Source organism: Homalodisca vitripennis, unplaced genomic scaffold, assembly GCF_021130785.1.
Source record: "Homalodisca vitripennis isolate AUS2020 unplaced genomic scaffold, UT_GWSS_2.1 ScUCBcl_196;HRSCAF=1575, whole genome shotgun sequence".
NCBI classification, from domain to species: domain Eukaryota; kingdom Metazoa; phylum Arthropoda; class Insecta; order Hemiptera; family Cicadellidae; genus Homalodisca; species Homalodisca vitripennis.
Window position 1 is genome coordinate 59689 of NW_025776323.1, and position 20152 is coordinate 79840.

General features: G+C 45.7%; 1 protein-coding gene across 1 annotated transcript; it reads left to right on the top strand.

The window, feature by feature from the left end:
* Positions 1-11337: 11337 nt before the first annotated feature.
* Positions 11338-12576, top strand: LOC124370461. Its single transcript, XM_046828747.1, has one exon. It carries the CDS (start codon positions 11338-11340, stop codon positions 12574-12576), a length of 1239 nt encoding a protein of 412 aa, XP_046684703.1.
* The last annotated feature ends 7576 nt before the right edge of the window (positions 12577-20152 follow it).

Here is a 20152-nt window from a genome sequence, read left to right on the forward strand (position 1 = left end):
GCCTTCAGCGGGAACTGGTGCGGCGAGTCGTCTGCCCGAACAACTGAAAAAATTGAATGCCCGCGCCCTGCCAGCGCTATTGGATCGGCATCCAACCGGAGTGTAGTGCTCCCATTCATTTCTTCTGGAACAAGGTTGGATTAAAAATGTGTTTTTTTACTTCTTATACTGAACTTGCGAGGACTGGGGTGCAGGGAGCGCTGCCAGATGTTAGATCTGGAGGAGGGCCAGTACCTAGCCAGTATTTATTTAGTTAGTTACATGACCTGAAGGGGAGGATTTCATCTTTAATTCGGATTCGTGGAGGCAACTAAGCCCCGCCTCCTTCGAAAAATTGGCTTTAAATATATTTTTTTTAAATTTCGGCTACAAAACTTGAAACAAAATTACTTTTCAAAAATAGTGGGGCCTAGAAATTCTACAACCTTTTTCCTCCCCTCAGTTCATAAAAATTACCAGTAAAAATTTTGCTACTGCCGTACCTGATATATGTTATTTATAGACCAAATTTCTATTTATTGTGTTATTATTATATTATTTATTTATTATGTTATTGTCATTATTGGAATTATATTTATTGTTGTTATTTAGTTTTTAAGTTACGCGGTGCACCGTGGTGCTGCATAATTGTATTTTGCATGGAAATGTTGGCCACCTACTAATTATATTTCTTGTACTCGAAATCTTGTCTCGTTTTTGTCTCTTCCCACTAGTGGCATGTGATTGTTTTTTTTTATGATTTGCTCCGAGTTTGGGAGGGGCACGCTTCCGAGGCCTCCTGTATTTTTCACTAACTCGGAACAAAATGGTAGCAGAGCGTGGTTACGTGTTTTTACCCTCTACGGGCCCGGGGTTTTTGTTTTGCCACTGGTGGTGAGAGAGATGAGTTGAAGTTGTTAGTTTGACTTCCTGCGCCTGTGCCGTCTCGCTGTGCTATTTTCCGCCGATCGACAGGAAGTGTGTGAACCTATTTATTTCCTGATTATTGTTACTTGTGTGTTTTTGTTATACATTGTCATCGTTGTTTTTTTTTTCTGGTTTTGTTCTGGTACGGCGTAGTGTTTTGTTGCGGTATTTTGGTTTCGCTGCCGTGTTTTCGTGGACGGCAGGAATTCTGGGGACCCTGCTGAGAGTGTTGTCTCACTAAGTTATTCACTTGTCGCCTTAGTTATTGCTTTGTTAGTCGTTTGTCTTCGAGTCAGTGTGGTGTTACTTGTTAGTCTGTGTCATTTATTTATTTATCATGCCTGTCTCTCTGGTGCCTGAATACTTGTTGAAAGAGGAATCTCCATTTTGAGTTTGTTGGCTCGTGGGCTTACTCCGGGTTCCGACTGCGAGTCCATGCGGAAGCAACTGCGTGATAATATGGAACTGGACACGACCTGGCCTAGAGATTTGACGTTTCCAGAAGCAGAGGCCTATTTTGGAGGCTAAGTTGGAGACGTTTCAGAATAGTCAGGAGGACTGGTTGGAGTCGCCGCCCACTGGCCGAGAGAGGGCTAGGTATTTGTCCCGGCTTACCCATCTACATATGAGGCTGTCGCTACTTAGAGCCAAGCTTACCAGTTCTGGTGATAAGGAGTGGTTGGAGGAACGCGTCACCTTGGTTGACGGCCTGCTGACTGTAACTCGAGAGGGACGAGGGGGCAAAGGCTCCTGAAAAAACTTTGTCTGCGATTGACTCTGCTGCGGCTGTTAAGGGTGAATGCCGGATCCCTTGGGTCAGTTGTTGCTGATTTTGATGTGGGCGTGGCGTCGGAGGTGTCTGGTGTGGACGGGGCCCGGGGGCCTGTGACCCAAATGCCTGCTGGATCTGGGGGACTGGGGACTGTGGTGACGGGATCCTTTGTTCAGTATCACAAGCTTCCGAACCCACTTACCCCGTTGCTGCAGCGACTACCAACGGTGGATGGTCTAGATACTGAAGCCTTGCTGCGGTTTCTTTTCTTTCTGAGATCCTGCGACTGCATGACTTGCCTGGTCTTCAGGGAGCGAGCTTCCTGCATGTCATCTCTCCGTTTTGTAGGCCACCTTTGGGTGACTGTCTGGTTCGAGTTCTCCAGAGGGGTGGTACCCCTGGATGATTTTCATAGGGAGGCATTGGATTTCTTTGTTCCTGGTCAGTTGAGGGAACGTCTCCGTGTGGAGAAATTCTTTAGGCCTCAGGGCAACGGAGAGAGTTTGGCTAAGTTTGTGGCCGAGGTGAGGGACACTGATAGGGTGTTAAGGCTCAATATCCCCGAAAGTACTGTGGTCACCACCATTCTTGAGGGTCTCAATCCTGAAGAGAGGTCCCGTCTAGTTTTTGCTGGTCGCCCTTCCACCTTTTCTGAACTGGACCGTCTGTGCATTGCTTCGCGCAGCGTGCAGAGTTTGCTGACCGGCAGAGGGCGGAGAGGAACAATCATCGTTCCATCCAGCCCTCCAGGGCTGTCACGGCCGTACAGAATCCCGTGGATGGGCCACATCACTCTGGTGGGCTTCATCCACCCATCTGCTATGCCTGTGGTGAACGAGGTCATACTCGTCGGGAGTGTCCTAGGAGATATCGCACTGGTCCAAAAAAACTAGATCAAAGGGGGGGTTTTTCTCTGAAGTTCCCCCGAGGTCTAAGAAAAAATTTCAAAAAATAGTACCTGTGCGAAAAATTTGATTAATAGTTTGGACACTATGAGCCTAGCAGAAAAGGGAAACCTACGGCTTAGGACAGTATCTTCGGTGTGCCCTTATATCAATATCTTAGTGGGAGACTCAGTGCATAAGGCCCTAGTTGATTCCGGGTCAGCCTGTAGCCTCATCTCTTCCCGTCTTTTTGAAGCCATTTCAAGGTTAGGTTTGGTGAAGCACACACGAGGAGTCTTCTTTAACTTGCTGGACTGCTTCTAATTCCCCTCTTCCAATTTCGAAGAAGGCTTCAATCAAGTTTAAGGTTGAATATTTTTCATGGGTGTGGAGCTTCCTTGTGGCCCAGGACCTGAGTATGGATTGTATTTTTGGGGGCGGATTTTATTCAAAAGACTGGTTTGGTGCTGGATCTTCAGGCGGGCCAGTCTTATTTCAAATTCAATCGGCGAGTGTCAGTCCCCTTTTCTGATAAATGCAAATCGACGCCGCAGGTTGTGGAGGTGGAGTGTGAGGAAGGTTCTGCCCCTGGGGACCCGTTCGGTCACTTGGATGAGGAGCAAGCTGGGGTTCTCCGTGAGCTTTGCTCAATATTTCCGGAGGTCCTCACACCCAAGCTCGGTTCTACCCATCTCATTGAATATGAAATTCGTCTAACTGACACTCGGCCAGTACGCTCCCACCCATACAAGTTGGCTCCTCCAAAGATGGAGGTTATGCGTGGTATCATCAAGGATCTCTTGGATCAAGGAGTTATTGAGCCCTCAAACTCATCGTATGCCAGTCCAGCGTTCTTGGTTCCAAAGCCTAATGGAAAACATCGTATGGTGGTTGACCTAAGAAAACTTAATGCCAAAATTGAAATAGACTCAGTGCCTGCCTCTCCCCCGATCTCCATTCTGCTTTTGATTGGTTCGGTAAGGCCAAAATTTTTCACTATATTTGATTTGAACCAAGCATATCATCAGATTCCGTTGAAGAAGGAATTCACGTCCTCTCACGGCCTTCTGTGTTCCGTGGAATTTGTATCAGTACCGATCTGTGCCTATGGGGCTAGCTGTGGGGGCCCAAACGTTAACTAGGTTGCTCGACTCCATCTTCCACGATGTGAAGTTCAGGTATGTCTTTAATTATCTTGATGACCTTCTGGTCTACAGTGAGTCTTTCACGGAACACGTTAAACATCTTGAGGAGGTCTTGGTTAGGTTGGGTAGGGCTGGCCTTACAGTCAATCCGGAGAAGGTGTCTTACGCCAAGTCTGAAATATCGTTTCTCGGTCACCTCGTGTCGTCTAGGGGTGTATCTATAGACCCTGCCAGGACCCAAGGCATTCGGGATTTCCCTCCTCCTAAGGATGCCAAGGGTGTTGCCAGATTCATCGGCATGGTTAATTTCTACCGTAGGTTTATTCCTGACTTTGCCGAGGTGGCCGCCCCTCTGAACGCCTTAAGAAGGAAAGACGCAAAGTTCGTTTGGGGTGAAGATCAAGAACGTGCTTTTCAACTGCTTAGGGAGGCCATTATCCAACCTCCTGTGCTGCGAATACCGGACTTTAGTAGGCCCTTCATCCTTCCAGACTGACTCCTCATCCTGTGCTGTAGGAGCTGTGCTTTCTCAAGAATTCGACGGGCGCTCGGCAACCTATAGCTTTTGCATCTAGGACTTTGACCCTTCAGGAAAAGAAATCTTCTATTTATGAGCTGGAGTGTCTGGCGGTCGTTTTCGGCATGGATAAGTTTCGGAGGTTCCTAGAGCATTCCGAATTTCTGCTGGAAACTGACAATCAGGCTCTTTCCTGGCTATTGGCCCATCCTCGACAACTCGGGAAGATTGGTCGCTGGGTTGTCAAAAATTGCGGCCTTTAAATTCAGGGTGCAGCACATTCGCGGCACCCAAAACGTCGTCGCCGATGCTCTTTCTAGAATGTATCATCTACCCAGCGATCCTGTTGATTCTCAAGCACCGTTATGTGGGACTGTGATGTTGGATTTCCCTGCTGCCTTTGAGAGTTTTGGCTCTCACCAACTTCAAGACCCCGAGTTGTCAAACATCATTGGTGAGCTCCAGGAGGGAGAAGCCCACTCTCCTTACTTCTTGTCCAAGGGTGTCCTCTGCTGTCGTGCCCGACGCGGAGGTGGTCCCAAGATTGTTCTGCCGAGTGCCCTCATAACCGATGGTCTTTTCCTACTTTCATGTTTCTCCCGTGGGCGGTCATTTAGGTATTCACAAGACCATCGCTAAAATCAGAGATAAGTTTTATCTGGAAGAGTATGGACAGAGACATTGCTGGTAGAGTAAGAGCTTGTCATCTTTGCTCGGTCAGTAAACCAGCACAAAATACTAAATTTAGGACTTCTTTCCTCCGAGGTGCGGAGCGCCCTCTTGAAAAGGTGTTTCATTGACTATGTGGGACCCTTTCCCCGTAGCAAGTCAGGGAACACCTCCCTGCTTGTCGCTGTGGATGCTTTCTCTAAGTTTTGCTGGTTGATTCCTCTTAGGAGTGCCACGGCGTCGCTCACCGTCAAGGCACTCCAAGTCACCGCCTTCTACACAGAATTTTGGAGTGCCCGCCACCTTCGTCCCAGACAAACGGCACACAATTCGTGTCGAGGGAGTTTCATCGCTTCTGTTTTGGGCATGGAATCGAACATGTTTACGACACATCTCCTTACTACCCCCAGCCTTCTCATGCTGAGCGGTTTCAACCGCAATCTCAGAGCCGCCCTCATCGCTTATCACGCTGAGAAACAAACTACCTGGGATGAAAAACCTGAGCTGGCTTCAGTTAGCCTTCAATTCTGCTCTTCACGAAAGTCATGATTCCACGCCTTTCCAGGTCATGTTTAGTCGTCCTCCTTCTGTTCCCTTGTCTAAATCTCTGGAGTCTGGATTAGTCTTCTACCAGTGCCTGGTACTACTCCCAATGTGAGTGACACTTGGGAAGCAGTCCAGGGTTAAGCATCCTACAGTCTAGGGAAAGGGTGAGGAGAAAATTCAATAAGGGGACGTACTTGCTAACCCTTCCAGGTGGGGATCTTGTCTTTTGTAAGGCCATCCGGTCCAGTTTCGGCCGTGGATAAACGGGCAGCCAAACTTTGCTATCGGTGGACAGGGTCCTCACCGGATTCTTCGTTTTCTCTCCTCCCTGAGTGGTTGGTTGTTCGGGGAAGGTAGTGGCGGAAGGCCCACTTCTCATCTGAAGGCCTTCCGTGGTGATACCTCTGGTCATGCTCTGGATAACTGGTGCGGCTGCGGGGGTGTCCGGGGACTGATCATCATCCTGGTTTTCCCTGTGGTGTCGTTTTACTCTCTTTCTATTTTCTTCTTTCTCCAAGAGAGGCGCCTCTCAAAATTTCAGGGTTCTCGACTTCCCGTTTTCCTGTGCCAGAGCTTGTTGGTTCTTCTTTCAGGTTTTGTTGGGGAGAGGTTTTGTTTGGGGTTGCACCCTTTTAGTGGGGGAGTTGAGCCGGGGGCTAAGTTTGGACAATTTATTTTTGTCTTTTATTTTGCCCACCTCGGCCACTCTTGTCAGTCGGTGGGGGAGTCACTCCGTCAGAGTATTGATTTTCTGCCTGGTTGAGGTCAGCTGGTTGACCTTGACTAGTTTACCGACCAGCTGTTCACCGGCACCGGCACTGGCTCTGGCTACTGTTCGGAGCGGTCAGACACGTTTCGGAGAAGCTTACTGTGTTCTGGCTGTTCTCTGTTTTCCCGTTTCTCCATGGCTGGCTAATTCACCGACTTTCGGCAGGGTCCCCGTGATGCCTTCAGCGGGACTGGTGCGGCGAGTCTGCCCGAACAACTAAAAAATTTGAATGCCGCCCGCCCTGCCAGCGCTATTGGACCGGCATCCAACCGGAGTGTAGGCTAGTGTCCCATTCATTTCTTCTGGAACAAGGTTGGATTAAAAATGTGTTTTTTTACTTCTTATACTGAACTTGCGAGGACTCGGGGTGCAGGAGCGGCCCAGATGTCTGGAGGAGGGAGGGCCAGTACCTAGCCAGTATTTATTTAGTTAGTTACATGACCTGAAGGGGAGGATTTCATCTTTAATTCGGATTCGTGGAGGCAACTAAGCCCCCGCCTCCTTCGAAAATTGGCTTGAAATAATATATTTTTTTTTTTAATTTCGGCTACAACTCTTCCAAAAAATTACTTTTCAAAAATAGTGGGCCTAGAAATTCTACAACCTTTTTCCTCCCCTCAGTTCATAAAAATTACCAGTTAAAATTTTGCTACTGCCGTACCTGATATATGTTATTTATAGACCAAATTTATAATTTATTTATGTGTCTTATTATATATTATTTATTTATTTATGTTATTGTCATTGTCATTGGAATTATATTTTATTGTTGTTATATAGTTTTTAAGTTACGCGGTGCACCGTGGCTGCATAATTGTATTTTTGCATGGAAATGTTTGCCACCTACTAATTATATTTCTTGTACTCGAAATCTTGTCTCCGTTTTTGTCTCTTCCCAGTGGCATGTGATTGTTTTTTTTTATGATTTGCTCCGAGTTTGGGAGGGGCACGCTTCCGCTCCGAGCCTCCTGTATTTTTCACTAACTCGGAACAGTTTAAACACGCACAACATGTTCACATTATTACGAATCACTTGCATGTCTACCTTTCCATAACTCTGACTCAAGTACACGCACGATATCTGTTTGTGTCGGCTGCGAATAAAGTAATCTTTAATTTTGTCTTGCTGCTCCATCAGACAATCGTCAAACACGACCAACGCGTTACGGTCACATTCTTCCACCGATATGAGATCCTCACAACTGCTAAAGAAGTAAGCGATTTTCGTACAAAGTTTTTTCTCGATACTCGTAAACGTCTGCAACATGTCTGTGTAAGCCGTCTGGTGTATAGACCGACTGAACACGTACAGCTTTTTAAACTTGACTCCTTTCTCGTTGTACACCAGATTCAACAACAGATTGGTTTTGTCACATCCCGACGTACCGACAATCAGACAGCGAAGTGGCTGTGGTATAAGAGCTGCGCTATTTGCTAGCGATTCTTTGCAGTATACTTTAATGTCCATTCTTTGCAGTCTGCTAAATTACTACAATAACGACTCATACCGTATATCTATTACAGAACTGTCTTTTGTAATTCCTTCTCGTAAAAGGACCCTTCTATTTCTTCACCTTGAGCGTCAGTAATTCTGTATGTAACCGGTCTAGTGGCAATGACTTTGGAAACTGTGAAAATCTCTCTCGTCCAATTGCTTTTGTACTTGTTGGCAAACGCTTCTTTTTTCACAGTGATGCGCACACGGTCACCGACTTTCAGTTTAGGTTTTCTAATGGGTATCTTTGATTTCAATTTATTGAACTTTAGTAATATTTGATTTTCGTTTGTTTCATCAACGTCTGACGGTGTCATGCCGATTGATCTGTGCATGTCCGCCTCATTGTACTGTGCGACTAACGGTTGCAGGATGTCGAGCCACTTGAACGATTTTCTCGCCTCAAACTCTATTTTCATTTTGTTGTTGAGCGTCCGGTTGAACCGTTCCACGATGGCGCTCTTTTCCTCGTTCTCCGTGTGGTACATTTTTATACTGTATCGTTTCAGCAGTTGCTTAAAGTCTTTGTTTTCAAATTCGCGGCCCTTGTCCGTGTGCAACAAGTTGGGTGGCCTGTGATCTGCATCCGCGGCTCTTTTCAGTATCGATTCGAAAGCCCTGGCCACGTCCACACCACTCTTTGTCTTTAACGGCTCCGACCAAGCGTACTTACTGAACGTGTCAATAACGTTCAACATGTATTTGAAGCCTCGGTTGACTTTAGAGTAAGCCGTCATTATTACTAAGTCGGCAGCCCACAAGTCGTCGATGCCCAAAGTTACTATACGCCGTCTCGGAAACTTTTTTATTACCGGTTTGTGCAGTTGCCTCGCCTCTACTAAAGGTGAGAGTTTTATGAACGTGCTCTTTTTTGAGCCACACTTTCCACACACCGACTTTGACCGCCATCTGTTATTGGAGCGAAGCTTTACTGTTTGTTGTTTGAGCGATGCAGTTTTCGTCTTACACTTATGACAATAGCTTTCCATGTTTCCCTATATTAACTGACAAGGTGTCATATGTAATACGTATACAATATCAGACATATTTACATATGCGATTAATTACAGTAACAGAATGAGTGAATTACACAAACACAAAATAAAACTGACCGAGGGTCAGAAGCGTAAGCTGCGCATCGCCTACAAGAAACGCAGATCGGCAGTGATCGGTATTGCGAAAGATCAATTGTCGAGCAGTGGTGATGGTGATACAATCATGTTGACGGATAGACAGCACAAAGCGGTGCAGAAAGCGATAAAGAACAATAGCGGTGTGCGATTATCGTTGGAGTACGGACAGTTGGAGAAAAACGTTGACGGTGGGCTACTGAAAGAAGTGTTGGGATTCGTAGAGGACAACTTGCCGTACGGAAAGAAATTCGTATCACCGCTAGTGAGACGGAAAATTGCACCGTTGCTGAAAGAGCAACTTGTCCCGTGGCTGAAGAACCTGATTGACAACGAACTCGATTCCATCATCGAAAAAGATCCCAGTGGCAACGGTCTCCGTAAACGTATAGATGGAAAACTTTTATCGTTGTTTAAAAAACATAGTTAAGCATATTAAACCGATGTCAGCGAGTGATTTGAACGTGTGGGCTCGTAGACTGAACATTCCCAACTTTCGCGGTGTATTTATGCGAGAAGCGTTACCGGTCAAACCGCATCGCATCGAATGCGGCATAATCAATCTGGGCGATCTGGATTCGGACGGTACACACTGGACGTGTTACATGAAGATGGGTCACAGCAAAGTCTACTTCGACTCGTACGGTGACAGTCAGCCACCGCGGGAACTAGTCCGTTACTTGGGTCCAGAGAATCTGATGTACAACACCAAACGAATTCAAGACTACGACGACCAGCCCATATGTGGACACTTGTGCCTGGAAGTGTTAAGGCTATACATGTCTGGTTGCAAAAGTTTTACTGGTATAGAAAGCGCGTTGGAGAAAGATAAATACATTTGGAAATCTTGGTTTGCATAATGTTTGCAGTGAACAGATTCAACGAAGCAATGATAATTGATGAGTCCAATGTATTAAAATATGTGGATGCTCGAATAAATGAAAAGTTGATATCTGCTAATGACGATAGTATGATGATCAAACAATATGTTGAAGCGCAAATAAATGAAAAGTTAAAAGATTTTGCTTCACAATATGGCGATCAAACAACTATCAAACAATACGTGGAAGCGCGAATAAACGAAAGATTGGAGTCTTTCAGGAGAGGTGGCGAGGTAAATTTAGAAACTTTACGACATACTGTGGAAACGGTTCAGAACGATTTAAAGTCTCACACAGATGAGCTCACCAGCAAGGTAAAGTTTATCAACAACAAAGTAAACGTGAAAAACAGACGGATCGTAAACGCTGCAAAATCTGTAGACGAACACGACGTAGTGATCAGAAAAGAAATTGACGACCTCTCGAGGAGATTAAACGAGCAAACTTCGTTTACACTGCAAGAAAACATTAGGAGGCTTAATACAAGGTTCGAACAACTTGAAAACTGGAAGCGTCAATGTGCAAATACGGTATCAGAACTGTATGAAAAAGTGTTTTCTCCAATAGAGTAGTGTGTAGCGTATACGTGCGATGCACGCTTCCATATACCCACAGTACTATAGTAAGTATACTAGTATTAACTTGAACTTGGACTTGGATATAGAGTAATAATGCCTGTGTTAAAACTCTTCGGTAAAGGTTCCGTGCTGAACTTGCATTTCGAGCATCCAATCCACTTGGACGACACCGTGAAATATAAAGTTGCTCTGATTGGTTTCTATTCGGAAAACAATATCTACAACCTGAGAGAAACGGCGCACGTTGTCTTTACACTGATCGATCAGGGAGAACACGTAATAACTCTAGAACCCGGTTACTGGACGATGGAATCGTTGCAACAGAAATTTGAAACCTATCTCAAGATTACAAGAAATGGCGATCGCATCGTTCTCAGATCACCGTACAATTTTCGAATGGATTCGAATCTTTGTACAGTCCTCGGTTTTGATCAGCGTAGCATTACATATAATGCTGGTGAAACAGTAACAGCAACTAACCCACCAAATCTAAGACCGGTGGAAATAGTCGAAGTACACTGCGATATTATTGAAAACAGTTATGCGAGTCACGACGTGCACAAACACAGACACTATGAGACGGCAATATTGTATCAGTTCTATCCCGATGTGCCGCACGGTTATAAAATATCAGAGAGACCGCAGTACCCACACTATGTATCGGTTAGACAAGGGCTACAGAAATTACAACAGATCAAACTAGCCATCACGGACCAAAACAATACCGCTCTGTTAAACGACGATGTCATCAGTTACATTTATTTGGATCTGGTTCCGGATCGTGCATAATCAGCAAATTCTAGGTTTTACTAAAGTCTGCCGTACATTCTGACCGTGTTCCACGAGCGCGTTACAAGTCAGTTGCATGGAAGATATCATTTTGAAACAATTACATGTTATGGTATCAAAGTTGTTACACCTCAGATCTCACGCTTAAACACTAGTAAAACTTTATTTGTATATCGTATTGAATACAAGTAATGTCGTAAAGCAATGTTAGATAGAGTTAGATACGGGCACAACCATCCCGGGTAGATACACGAGAATGGACAAGTTGTACGAAGAACAAGTTACTGGAATAGAGCGGAGCGAGTACCGGACCGTGATGCCGGTCTCGGACCTAAATTTCAATACGCCAAACAACTATACGGTTTTCAAATTGGATCACGGAGATGCGTTTTACGATTCTCGCATAATGTACCACATACACGGAGAGTTGGTCAAGAAATCTGACGGTACCGAATACCCCGCAGCGTCGACAATTCAACTGATTGACAATTTTCCAGCGTATCTGTTTTCGCGAATCGAACTGAAAAAACACAACACTCTGCTCGACAGTGTGGACCATCCCGGCATTACGAGTCAAGTGAAAGGATTGGTGAGCTACAGTAAATCGCAAATGTACATGTTGCCGACTAGCGGTTTCATTTCCAAGTTTAGTGGCGGCGGCAAGTTCGAAGCGTTGGGTACACTCGGCCACTTGGGTCTGGGATTCTTTGACCATTTGCGTCACCCAATGTACAAGGGCGGGTTCGAGATCACGTTCACTCGAGCCGAAGACAATGACGCTATATACCACTGGTCGGGTAATGCACAAGGAGCAACTGAACCGGCAGACGGTAAAGTTGTAATCAAATCGTTTGTGTTGCGTGTTCCGTTGGTCGAGTACGAGACAAACGCCAAGAGCCAGCTGATTGCCGGTCTCAAACAAATGAGTGATAAGGATTTGCTGAAATACACTTACTTGCAGTGGCAGTGTATCGATAAGAAAGGCGTGTTTGGTTCAACGTTCAACTTTGACGTCACCGGCCTCTATCGTAACGTGTACAATCCCAAATTCATTATCGTTGCACTGCAAACAGACCGCACCAACAAGCAGAAGAAAAACCCAAGTCGATTCGATCATTGCAACTTGAAGAATGTGTCGGTAAAAATCAACGGACACCGCTATCCGGCGGAAATGCAAAACTGCGATATGGCGACTCAAAACTACAGGTTGTTGTACGACCAGTACTTGACATTTAGGAAACTCATGTACGGCGATACGGACGTGTATGTCAACATGGACGATTTTAAATCGAGGTACCCCATGATCGTGTTTGACACGAATTTGCATCCCACCAGCCGAGACAGGTCCAGAAACGATATACAAGTCGAATTGGATTTCACTACAGCAGTTGCGTCCGCACAAGGCGACGTGGGCACTACGGCGTACATAATATTGGTGTCTCAGACAGAGTTCATGTACGACATTACGCGAAACACCATTCGCATGGTTCAGTGATGACGTTTATCAGTGTCCTCGTTTATGTAGGACAGCGTCGTGTTCCAATAGATGTAACGCACCAATACGTGTTTTAGTAAAGCAGGTCTAATACTATAATATTTGTACACACAGTGTTATCTGCGCCCAATAGGTTATCTGTGGTCAGAACAACCATACAGTAGCCTTCTCACAGCCGTAGCGTCCATTACTGAAGTACCGCGACGCGTTTACTTGATCGCCGTGTGTTATTTTTAAATTGAGAAAAAAAAATACTTTTACGTGATTGGGAATTTCAATGTGACTCGTAAGTACATATTATCCAATTGTGAAAGTTAAGGTAACGTTAATTTTGCCTATTTATAACTTGTGTTTGATTCCTTTGAAGAAAGTTTGGTTGAATTTGTAAAATTTTCAATATTCGATACAATTTCATTATATAATTTTCAGTGTTCAAGCTACGTACTAACCACGTAAGAACACAGCCCATGCATTACAATTACATTGTGTGCAAAATTACAAATGTTGTATGTCATACACTGTTATATTTAAATTTGCAATATTCATAGGTATAGCACTGCCGATATTGTTAATAAATAATTTAATTTAATAATAATCCCTAAATATTAGGGAATTGTAAATAGGAAAACAATTATAGTTTTAGTTAGGCTATCCTTGAAGAAATTTTCAAACATCCAGATCCGATTCAAAGGTAGCGTACATATACTAGTTTTTATTCACATGGCCCATTGAGTTTGACTCTGTATCAGTATATTGCCTGTGAACTGTATGTAAATGGTACTATTGTGATGTTTGTTTAGTGAGAACAAGCCTATTCCATGATTACAGGGAAATAAAAAACAAGCTTGCTACTGCTACAAGTGCTTGTTACTGTACAAGTTACAAAGATTAATTAAGTTAATTAATTAATTAGTTACTAATTAAAGCGTTGCATAAAGTCCTTTTTTTAGTAACTATTCTAGTATTTATTTCTAGTATCTATCCTGACAAAGTATAGGTAGACAACATAGGTTAACTTAATATGCGTATTTTTCTAAATTGATATAAAACACTTATACAATTCAAACCTTCTAATGAAAGAGGAAGAATGATTAGATTATTAATGTTTAATATACCAAGCACTTATTATTCGCAACACTCGGAACGGTTTATCTTGGGTCACGACCTTACAGATTACAGCTCGTTTGCTTCCACTTAATTTTTAATTGATCATTAATTTTATATCAGACTTTTGTCATTATAAACACAGAGTACATTAATCTGAAAAGAAAATCCACAACAACATAAAAAAATATATACATTTCATTTAAATACAATGTGTGAAAATATTTACATACAGCTAAACAGGTTTTTACATAATATATTTACATTTGTTTTTACCGTAGGTAGTCTCACTGTGTCGACAGAGCAGACCGGATTTCCAGCTCAGCCATAACTTCTACGGGGATGCTGTAGTGTCCCCAGGGCAGAGTCCCGATGCCGTCGTCTTGAATGTAACGTTTGTCATCGTGAGGCGACAGAACAATCTTTTTGAGTTCAACGCTGTACAAGTCGTGTTTGAAGCTCCGGATCATGTTCATAGAACCGTATTGTATACCTGAGGTGAACAGACACTGTTTGTAATCGTCGAAGGTCAGGTGGTTTTCTATCGTTGTCTTTTTGACACCTTTCGACTTTTTGATCACTCCGCCTTCGGATCTGCTGGAGTAAATTTTCGAGCGAAGTCCTACGTGCTCGTACATGATTCTGCCGTTGAGCTCGTCTTTCATCTTCCCTAGTACCTTTTTGTTGACTCGAGGCATGTTGTAACGGTTGGGCTCGGGATAGTCGCTGGTGTCGAACAGATCGATCATGTCTTTGATGTCTTTGTACAAGTCGGTCGTCTGGATGTGGTACGTTAGCGAGTCGGTGTCTGTATATTGAAGTTGGGCTTTGTGACCGTACCGCCTCTTGATGACGTTGTAGTGGAAGTCGTACATCAGCGTTTTCGACACGTCCAGAATGCTCATGCCGACGTAGATTGCTTTATTGAACATCAATTTCGTTTTTGACATGTGAACGGCTGCCAACTGTTCGGTGAATATCGTCCTGCTCTTAAAGTTTGGTTGAGCAGTCCACTTGTCGACTTGTTTGTCTTTCGTGGCCAGTCGGATGTCCACTCTGTTCCGGATGTTTTCCATTGTCTTACCGAACACGCTGTTATTCATGAGCTTGAAGAAATCTTTCTCAAACTCGTTCCTGGCTTGCGTACGCATCTGAGTGTTCAAGTCGATGTAGGGCTTGAGCCAGGCTGATTGACTGAAGCTTATAACTCTGTGGACTTTCTTAAGTTTCATGCCGAGCGATAGATACTGTTTTAGATTCCGGTAGTGGACAACATATTTTTCCTTCTCTAGCAGTGTGGTGAGAAGTTTCTCTTCTTTCGATCCCGGCGGTACTCGACGTTCCGGTGCAAGAGGCAAGTGAGAGTGCAAGTCGTGCAAATTATTGGGATACACCAAGTCGACTTCCAGAATGTAGCCAGTTGGTGCGTCATCCGGAACTTTTGTAACGTCAATGTCGGTTTTGCACCACTTGAAGTTCTTATACGGCATGTACTCACTCATGGCCCAGCCGTACAGATTGTTTGCGTCCAAGTACGTCAGGTAGGAAGTCGGCTGGTCCACATTGAATTCTGCTTCCATATAAGGGTTGTTTGCTGCGGCGTACCGGTTAGAGCACTGTGACACTCCGCCACGAATGCCCTTGCCGATCATCAGGATCATGTTGTAGTCACTGAGAAGGTCGAGTTTTATGCCGGTGGTCTTGAGCATCGCACTCCACGCGAGTCCGGGAGCCGTGTAGTACCAAGCAGGTTGAGCTGGTACGTCTGCATGCAAACGTCGCGAAAGTTCTCCATAATGTCCGCCAGCAAGAGTACGTCCGTCTTGTTGTACAACAGTGTGTAGTCTTTCATTTTCTGTATGTTGAACGTATTCCAAACGTTGACCGCATGTCGGTAGTCTTCGGGCTTTACGTGAGCGTCGTTTAGCTTGTTGTAGAAATCTTCTTTGGCGGGAAGTGTGCAAAGTTCAAACTTTTCCATGCTGTCCATGTAGTCGTAGGGATACACGCCTTTCTTCAACAACAGTTCAAGTTTCTCACCTTGGTAGAATTTGGAAGTGTGTCTGAACTGATCGGGGGACAGGTTCTTAGCCAACTTGTCTAGACTGCTTGCCATGAATTTCAACGAGTCCAGGAACCGTATTTTCACTCCACGCTCAACCTCGATGGTGTACGAGATGTAACGTTCCTCGTTATTGGGAATAACTTTGATGGTCTCGTTGTTGAGCCCAAACATCTTGATAAACAGGTGGGTGTCGTATCCGCTCAGGTTGTGAACAAACACTGGCAGGAAATGCGGTTTCTTGAAGTTGAGGTTGCAAGAGTTGTGTGCCATACCTCTGAATTTCCCCGTCAGATGGTCGTGATCGCGAACTTCGTAATCGTTGGGATCGTTGAATGACTTGCCACAGATGTGACACTGCCGAGCGTTGGCTATTGCATGTAAATCGTCTTGAGTCAGCTCCATCGGTACAGCAGCAGCTCTTGAGTAAAGTTGGAATATTTCCCTGGCATCGTTCATGATGCTTTCCACGAACACTTGTGCAGCGTCAGTTCCGAAATACGTTGTGGGCGGTTTGTAATCACCGTCAGAGTACACGAAGTAGTACGAGAAACTAACCGCTTCGTGTTTCTGGTACTTTTCAGTGTAAGAACTTCGTGCATCGGGATCCCGGCTGCTGCTGGCTACGGGAGTCAGCATACACTCAAAGTCAGCGTAAGCCACGAACGGAACTCTCATCGCGTGTTTGAAGTCCTTAAACTGAATTGTGGAGCCTTCTTTCGGTGTCAGTATTTTAACCGCCTCGTGTTCGCTGCAGTCTTCTTTGTGTTTGATCAGTAGTTCCTCGGTACCGTAATGCATGAGGCAGCGCTTGCAGAGCCAGGTTCTAGTCGTGTGCTTCGAAAGTTGTGAACGTACTAATCGGCTGAGATCTTTGATGAGGCAGTAGTGAGAGTTGTTTTGATCTCTAATATACAGCAAGTCAACGTGTGTGTCTTTTTCTTCTCGTGTCACGTACAGCGGATAGACGACAAGTTTCTTATCATACGCGTACACGTTGACGGATATTCCAGATCGCTTTTCAAACAACTTGACGTTATCGAGACTCACAGGAAAAGTGATGCCGTCCAGGTAGGCGTCTAGCTCGTGCTCGAAAGGTTGATAGTGGTGTATACGCTGGGGCTGCGCTTGCCACTCCTTGGGATGCAACGCGGCTAAGATTGACCACACAAAACATTTCTGATCGTTGTTCATTATGTTTACGATTGCTTTCTTAGCTGAAATCTTTTCGTGTAGTTCCATGTAACTGGAGCCTCTGAGTGGAACGTAACGATTAATTCGTAACTCGAGGTGGAGGATTTTGTGCAAGGTCCAACCAGATCCCTTGGCGTAGAACTCTTCCATTTCGACCAAAAGCTTTTTCATCGCCGTTTTAACATACACCCTAATGTCCGTAGTTGGAAGAATCACGTTGTTTTTAGTTTTGAAATTCATCTTTTGAATCACACCACTCGTCGGTTTTGTGTATTCGGCTTCAAACACGAGGTTAGCTTTGATGTTGTGTTCGTCGACATGCTGTGCTATTTCGCGAGTGATTGGCTTTCTACATGTTTTAAGAAATCTTTTGGGGTCCTTGATACCACGCTTGTTTTCTATCATGTACGTTTTCATACGACCCTTGAACGCTTGCTGTACCTTTTTAATATTACCCCCTTGTTTGCTAGGTTTCATGACTTTAGGCGGAGGTGCTGAAACGGTAGCTACACCATGCTTACGCTTTAAACCGTCTGGTGAACACTTCTTGATGTGACCGATGGCAGACGTGCTAGCTGATGTGGAGCTAGTACTTGGTTCAAGGCGTGGAACCTTTGGTGGTGGTTCTGAAACGGTAGCTGGAAGAGTGTAGTTTTCGTTCTTCCGCTTTAAACCGCCTGGTGAACACTTTGCAATATGACGGCTCAAGTTGGACATGGTTATCAGTTGCTGACAATGCGGACACGGCTTCTTAGGCTCAACAGTCGTTTTAATATTGCCACACACTTCAACATGGCGAGACATGTTACGTGACGTTATTAATTTGTTGCAGTGCACACAATGTTCTTTAGTATTCGACACGTGAGGCTCGACTCCTCCAGCCGACATACACTTGGCAGTGTTACGGTAACGTGCCATTTGCGACTTAGACACCATTGCACCACACACATCACAAGCAGCAGTAGCCATTGTCACGACTTACTCGGACTACCTAGTATTCGACACTGCCTCAAACTCTGTACAGTATGAGTGATGTCAGTACGGGTCGCACATACAACGTTTCTCTAGCAACAAAAGTTTCACATACGGTACACGAACACCTAACACGTTTTCGTATACACTCGCGTCTTGTTACGTGCTGCACCTGAACGACCGCACACCACACTGCCAGACTGCGCGTATGATAGATACCGCTGACTCACGCCGCGTTGTGTAACTCGGGCACCGCCGGCCGCCGCCGCTGACTCACCGCGTTGTGTCACTGCCGCCGCCGCCGCCGTGTGTGTTGCTCCGCTTTGTGTAATCGACAAAAAAGTTTTACGCAACTGCTGAAACAGTACAGTGTAAAAAATAAAAAACAACTTGTTGCACACGAACAAGAACCGCGACTTTAAAAACAAAGACAACTACTGAAACGGTACAGTGTAAAAAATAAAACACAACTTGTTGCACACGAACAAGAACCGAGAATAAAAAACAAAGACAACTGCTGAAACAGTACAGTGTAAAAAATAAAACACAACTTGTTGCACACGAACAAGAACCGAGAAAAATATAACTCGACCTCCCTGAGACGACTCGACCTCTTTGGGACGTTGGTAAACATACACATCTATACTACTGCTATGGCATCGTGGATGTCAAGCTCCTGAAAACAAGACGTGGACAACCGACCAGCCTGAGGGTCATCACCCTCCGTGGAGGCGATGGGCTCCAGCCTCCTACTGATGTCTACACCGCCCGGACTCTGTTCTTCTGCAGGCTGGAGGTCAGGAAGTACACCAGGCCTAGTGGACCAGTCCAGTGCCACCGATGCCAGGGGTTTGGGCATGGCTCCAGCCACTGCGTACGATGCGGTGATAATCATCCGTCCAGCCTCTACCCGAAGGAAGCTTCAACCCCGGCCAGATGCTGCAATTGTGGAGAGGCCCACTCTGCCAACTACCGTGGGTGTGTCACCTTCAAAAACGAGAAGCAGCTCTCGTATGCTGCCGTTGCCAGGAGGGTTCAGAGGCCTGTACCTTCCAGGATTGAGCCTCCTAAGCCTCGAGAAGCTCCTGCTCCTGCCCCTCCTGCCACCGTAGATGACACCTCGGAGCCCTCCACTGAAAACCGGGAGGAAGACGACTTCGAGATGGTAAGGCGTCGCCGTCATCGCCCAGCTCGGAAGCCGGAAAGACGGGGGGCTCGTTCTCGTTCAACTCCGAAGACCTCAACCTCCGAGACACGTCCACCCCATGCCTCTCATCAACTAGAGAACCAACAATCGAGGACAGACCTGCCCCTGCCAGACCAACACTACCCAGGCCCACACCGAGATCTCGTGCTGAGCCACCTAAGCCTACTTCCCGCCCTGAACTACAAGCAAAGCCGTTCACACAAAACATCACCCCGACTTCTCACCCAGTTTCCCTCCTGCTTCAGTATCTCAAGGTAAGACTAAATCAGATTCTTTCTCAGCTGACTAACATAGTGGCGTTGATGTCACGCCTCATGGACATGTTGTCCGCCACCGTCCATGGGTAAGCTAAGAGTCGTCAGCTGGAACGCCGACGGGCTGGCAAACAAGCGGCTGGAATTCAGTCAGCTACTAACTGAAATGGATGTGGACGTCGCTCTTCTACAGTAGACTCACTTCAGGGCGACATATCGCTTAATTATCCCCAATTACCAGATATACCACACCGATAGGCATCTGCAGAACAACCGACCCAGCGGAGGCTCGGCGATCATGGTGCATCGGCGAGTGACCCATCGTCTCCTGGCAGCAGTCCCTGCTCCAGGAGCTGAGATCACCCGGATTGCCATCCACTACAGCGGAGCCGAACTGGAGATTGCCTCCGTCTACAATCCATCTAGAAACACTCTGCAAACTCGCTGCCTTGATGCCCTGCTGCGTCTTGGTTCCCCTGCACTTGCTGCTGGGGACCTCAAAGCGAAGCATCTGGACTGGGGATGCCGGAAAACCAACTCCAACGGCAGAAGTCTCCACCGTCTCCTGGACAACCGACTCCACATCTAACTACTGACACCTGAGGAGCCCACGCACTACAATCACAATGGACGGCACTTCCCGGACATACTGGACATCGGTCTATCTGGCTCGCTGGACGGACACATCGAGGTGTTTGCAGTGTCTGATCTCTCGTCAGACCACGTGCCAGTTGTCTTCGACCTCTCGGACGACGGAGCGCCATCATATCCTCCTACTCGTCC

Excerpts from the sequence above, each read along its gene's own strand:
- LOC124370461 (XM_046828747.1), top strand. The coding sequence starts at position 11,338 with ATGGACAAGTTGTACGAAGAACAAGTTACTGGAATAGAGCGGAGCGAG.